Source organism: Sapajus apella, unplaced genomic scaffold, assembly GCF_009761245.1.
Source record: "Sapajus apella isolate SASKATOON/1434 unplaced genomic scaffold, GSC_monkey_1.0 scaffold37, whole genome shotgun sequence".
In the NCBI taxonomy this organism is placed as follows: Eukaryota; Metazoa; Chordata; class Mammalia; order Primates; family Cebidae; genus Sapajus; species Sapajus apella.
This window is the reverse complement of record NW_022436977.1, coordinates 3,232,210-3,237,729: the sequence shown is the minus strand read 5'-3', so window position 1 is coordinate 3,237,729 and position 5,520 is coordinate 3,232,210. Positions and strand designations below refer to the sequence as shown.

Genomic DNA, 5,520 nt, shown 5'->3' with positions numbered 1-5,520 from the left:
AGAGCTGATCATTTATATCCCAGAGTGTTTAATGTTTAAGAGGGTCCAGGCACTTCACCTAAGGAAATGAAGCTCCAATGGTATACTCAAACGCATTATTAGCAGGGTTTAGTTTATCTCTTTAACCAAGTGAGGTTTCCCTGATGCTCCTTAAATTCCCGAAAATGCTGTCACAGAGACATGTTCCCATTGGTCAAGGAGCCTCTCAATAGTTCATATCAAGACCTTAAGGATGGTAGCTCTTTTCCCTATTCTCTAGGGCAGAATCTTACAAGATTCCAGGGAGGTCAGCATTCTTGATCCACAAATGTTGGGGCATGGAACAAATAGACATTTCAACCTCATCTTGACTTAGGCTAGTGTGTTCTGCCTCTGCAACTGGTTAACTACTGCCCTTTTCCTTCAGTCCTTCTGCCATCTATTGCTGAGTTGGTTCTAGTCTGCCTGTGACAGTGAAATATAATGTACTTATTTAGGAAAATTAGCAAAACATGCAAGCAATAAAAGAGAGACAAAATAGTAACAAGTGCGGAAGAAGACAAATGCAGAGGTAACGTACACATATAGCAGGAAATGAATAAATACATAAAAGATGGAACAGTAAAGCATAATAACAGGATATAGAGATTTATTCCAGCAACGCAAGAATGGTTTGACATGCAAAAATCAATCAATGTCATAATGTAATATACCGAATTAATAGAATGAAGAGAAAAAAACCCACGTGATCTTTTTTTCTTTGAGAGTCGTCTTGCAGTATTCTCCTTTTCATGTTTACACACAAGCATATATTCTCTGTCTTCCAACGGTCTCCTTCTTCTCCCCTTTCTCCTTTATTCCTTAATAAATAAATGTTCAGAGCCTGACCATACCATGTACTAGGCTAGAAATAAAGAGAAAGAAGATGAATGAAACCAACTCCCTGCTCTTCAATCCGCTGCTTGTGAATTAGGTGATGCTCTCCTAAGGGCAGGGATAATGATAATGCACTTGTAAGTTGGGCTGTAGTTGGGTGCAAGGCTGGGGTGGGCATGTGTATATGGTAGAGAAAGGCTGATTGTGATCACCCCAAATTTGGGTCCATGGCTGCCAGATTGGCTGAGACTATACTTGGGCTAGGGAACCTGGTGACATGAGTAGTGGCTGAAGATTTAGACCCTTAAAGTTTATGGCTCCCCTGAGTGTTAGTTGAATATTTTAGGATTGCTAGGTAGGGAGCTGCGGCATCCTCATTCACTTGCATACACATATTGTGGGAGAGATTATTAGCTTTTATCCACTTTTCCTGAAATAATATGTATTAATGGAATTACACAACACAAAACACACTGAGAGTTGTGTACAATTACCAAGATTTGATATGTAAGACATTTCACCATCAAATTATGGCTCCTCATCCCATCTTCTTCGGAACTTGCTCTCTCTGCTGCAGATGGCATCACTAGGGCCCACATTTGGAACCTCTCCCAAGGTATGCCCCAGGGTCTCTGGAGTCTGGGTGTTGTATTCCAGCTCCTGCTCCACCCCTTGTGATGCTGTCAGCATTCTTCAGAGCAGGCTCTTCTTAGGTTCCTTGATTTGCACATAATCTCTCCTGCCCAAATAAACTCTCAGCCATGCTGAGAGGCTCTTGGCTTATCTCAGCCAAAGGCTGTATAACTCATAGAAAGTGAAATTAAAAATCTTCCCCATCTTTGTCTTTCCAAGCTGCTGCTCAAAAGAGAATCCAGTAACAAAGATTGAGTTCTAGGGTTTCTAAGGATCTGTCCTTTTCCCCTCTATCTGGAGAGGAGTAGCTGATGTCACTTCCAAATCTCTCTGGCTTGTGAATAGGTTCTTATTCTGCCTGTTTTCAAACACGGCACCCTCTCCCACTGCTGGCATCTGTGGGTCATATGGAAAGAGGGGACTTTTTCTCTTGAGCTTCTATGAAGTACGGTTTATTTTCTAGTTTTTCCATTTCTCTTTCCATTTCAATGCTGAAGCATTTTGTTAGACTTCCTTTTAGTCAACAAGTGCCTTCATGTTTTGTCTCCTCGTCCCTTATCAAAACCAAAAGTAAGGTATCCTTTGGCAAGAAGCCAAGAATATCACACCAAGGTGAAGAAGATCCATGGTTTCTCATTTTGGCATTCAACCTATTGCCCAAGGAAGAGTTCAGTAGCCAACAGGAATGTTGCCCCTTCAAAGTGTGCCACCTCCATTGAGCCTCTTTGTCATGCCCGGCCTGTGAAGACCCAGTACCCACCATCCCTTCAGCCCCCCACCAAGCATGGGGGTGCTGTGCAGGCAGCCGTGTGGCCTGACAGTCTCTACCAGTCCTGCTGTTCCTCGGCTGAGAATCAAACCCATTCTGGATGATGGGGAATGTGTCCTCTGCCAGCTGTGTTCTCTGTGGAGCTCAAGGGAAGGGAAGGGCCAAGCCATTACTAGGGTGCTGTTCAGAGCAGTGAAAAGGCCACATCCTTTCCAAGGAACACTTTTCCTGGAAACCCCCCTGAAGCTTAGCTGGCTCTAATCCTGCGAAGCCGGCTCTGGCCACCAGCACACAGGGCCATGAACTCAGCCTGGAGGAAGCCTGTGGGGCAGCCGGTACTCTGGGGGCACAGACAGGCGAGGGAGGCAGGAGGACAGAACGGAAGATGCCTGGGCTGGATGGAAGTCAGTGCCCTTGGGTGCTGGGACCCTGCCTTTGTGGCCACCACTAGATCAGGCTTCTGAACCTTTGGCTGTCAGGGCCAGACTGTCCCCACAGGCTCCAGAGCAGTCCCCATAGAATCCACCAGGCAGCATATAGGTAATAGGCCTAGAAGGTCCCCAACAGCACAGCTGGACATGTTCAGACACACTGGGGCCCTCTGTTCAGTGGCACAAACTCCAGGACCCAGCGAGGGAAACAGGAACACCCCAGGCCGAGCAGTATGGCTAAAATCCATTTATTCCAAAATTAAAAGCAAAATAAATAGGAGTCGCATCACCAGGGAGCCACAACCCCATCCCTGCCTCCTTCCTCTGTGGTAAGCTATCAAATAAGTTTCCCAGCCGCAAATAATTGTTAGAACCTCCTCCCTATATGCCAACTCCAACCTCCACTATGTATGATACAGGGGGCGACCCTACTCCCAGAATAGACAAAATATTACATAGATCCAATATGTACACTGGGGGAGGTTACCCCAGCAGCCCGTGCCGTCACCTCGTCTACATTAGCTTCATTGGCCTGCCTCAGCTGCCTCTCTGAGTAAGATGGGAGTCCCCATGAGGGAAAAATTGCTTTGGTGAGAGTAAGGCCATCAGAGAGGCCATGAGGCTTCCTCAAAAGAAATCAACTCTGGCTCTTAAACAACAATAATCATCCAGAAATTGAGGGACTCAGCCCTGGCCAAGGTGGCAAAGGGCTTGCACTTGTCTGCCTCACCGCATTAGACAGGGGTCTTGTCTGGCTACTGTAAAGGTAAAGCGGTGACTGGGAAGGGGTGGTAGGGACATGGTGGGGGCAGAGCCTCCAGCTCCACTTCTCCAGGCTTTGCTGACAGTGGCCTGCTTTTATTATTATTTCTTAAATTTTTATCCCATGACTTTATTCCATAACTTGTTTTTCAATAACTGTTCAATAACATTTTTCATAATTCTTTTTCCATAACTTTTCCTTTTTTTATAACTTCTTTAATCCCATAAATTTTTTTATCCCATACCTTTTTTTTAATTCCATACTTTTTTTTTAATGTAGTGGCCTGCTTTTAGATGTGATCTTCACCTCGTCTCCACCTGCCTCCCTCATTAGACAGGGGTCTTATTTTGCTACTGTAAGGGTAAAGGGATGACTGGGAAGGGGCAGCAGGGACATGGTGGGGACAGAGCCTCTGGTCTCATATCTTCAGGCTTTGCTGACAGTGGCAGGCTTTTAGATGATGGTAATCTTCAACTCCTTGTTTTCCTGAGCCCAGTAAAAAATGGGGATGCAGGGGTTGCCGTCCAAGCTTGGGTGTTACTGAGGGTTCTGCATCTCATGAAACAGCTGCATGATATTCTATGCAATGAAGTTGTTGTGGGGAGAACCCTCCCTGGCCTTCCCTCATTCAGGCTCCATGCTGTGGGAGATCTTTGGAGAGAGGGAGGCAGGGCTGTGAGTGCTGTGCGAGTCCTCCCCTCATCCCACCAGCCCATCCCACCCAAGAGCTCTACTCATCACTCTGCTTGTTGGCAGCTCCACGCTCCTGGGGAGCTGGGGACCCTGGAATGGACTTATCAGCAGGGTTACGGACAGCGACCAGAAATTTGTCATGCCACTCACTTCAGTTGCTCACAAGTTGCAACACCAGCAGCTCCAGCAGCTTCGCCTGGAGGGAGGGGTGCTCAGCTACTGTGCCTGTGCCCACACCTCCCCATCCGCATCTTCACCCCCGCAGAGATGTTGCACGACCTACCTCCATCTTTCATCCTTCTTCTCTTGGATAATCCCAGTAATGTACTCCTCCTGCTGGTGCCACATCTTCAGCACTGCCCTCTGGCTCTTGTACAATGTGATGTACTCTCCTGCAAAAGGACAGGGCTCAGACGCTGGGGCCCCTCCGGTCACCCTGCAGCTCCCGCTGGCTTCCAGCTCACTGATTATGTCTGTGTCTCCAGACAGCTGAATGCAGTGACATTCCAGTTTCTCCACCCACTCCTTCTCCTTCATAATCGCCATAAAGCTGCTCTGGAGTCAAAATAATGGAGTCACACCCCCACAACAACCTGCCCCACCCCCACCCTTCTTGGCCCATGCCAGGAGAGACTCATTCACCCGAAGCTTCTCTATGGCCTCCTTTAAGGACCAGTGGGTCTTCACACACAGAATTGCCTCCAATCCCTGGGGCCGAGGCTGTCACCTCTGGCTTATTCTGGGCCAAGGCCACCGGGTGAGTCAGGAGCTGGCAGCACAGCCTTTGCTCCTTCAGTTGCCCACACAGCTATGCCTGCTCTTCCTCGGCACTGGCTAAAGCCAAGTTTTAAAATGCCACCTGCAGGCAAGAGGTGCGCATTCTTGTAGGGGGATACCCAGGATGAATGGGGCAAGGAGACAGAAGACCTTCCCTTGGGGCCTCAGAGGGTGCACCTGTTGGCCTCAGGTGGAATAGTGTCTGACCACTGGCTCCCAGGGAAGGCACGAGGGTCCAGAGAAATCAGAAGGGAGGGAAACCAAGAGCATAAGGGGGTCTGGGAGGGAGCAGAAAAGGAGGCAGCAAAGGTAGGGCAAGGGGAGTCAGGCTCACCATGGCCTCCTAGTTCTCCAGGTCCTCCGGGGTGCAGCATAGACCAAGGCTCCTCTTCCTCCTCCTCCTCACTCTCCAGTCCATCTCCTATGGGGGGGGGGGGGGGGGGCGGCGTGACCAGAGGGGTCCTCAGACAACCCAACAAGGGAGGTACAGTGGACCTACCTCTGCCCTCATCCTCACTGTGTAACCCTGGACAGCCCCTCCCCAGAGAGGAACGAGCAGCTGTCTTTTCTTTTTCTTTTTTTTTTTTTTTTGAAGAGCC

At 48.5% G+C, this 5,520-nt stretch overlaps 1 protein-coding gene across 1 annotated transcript in view; it reads right to left on the bottom strand.

The window, feature by feature from the left end:
- Positions 1 to 550: 550 nt before the first annotated feature.
- LOC116564587 overlaps positions 551 to 5,520 on the bottom strand; it is a 7,632-nt gene continuing 2,662 nt past the window's right edge. The window contains exons 4-6 of the mRNA XM_032297871.1: positions 5,256 to 5,342; positions 4,428 to 4,536; positions 551 to 2,392 (exon numbers count right to left, since the gene is read on the bottom strand). Coding sequence (XP_032153762.1) covers positions 2,185 to 2,392; positions 4,428 to 4,536; positions 5,256 to 5,342 — 404 coding nt within the window. The 3' untranslated portion in view covers positions 551 to 2,184. The remainder of the gene's footprint in view (positions 2,393 to 4,427; positions 4,537 to 5,255; positions 5,343 to 5,520) is intronic.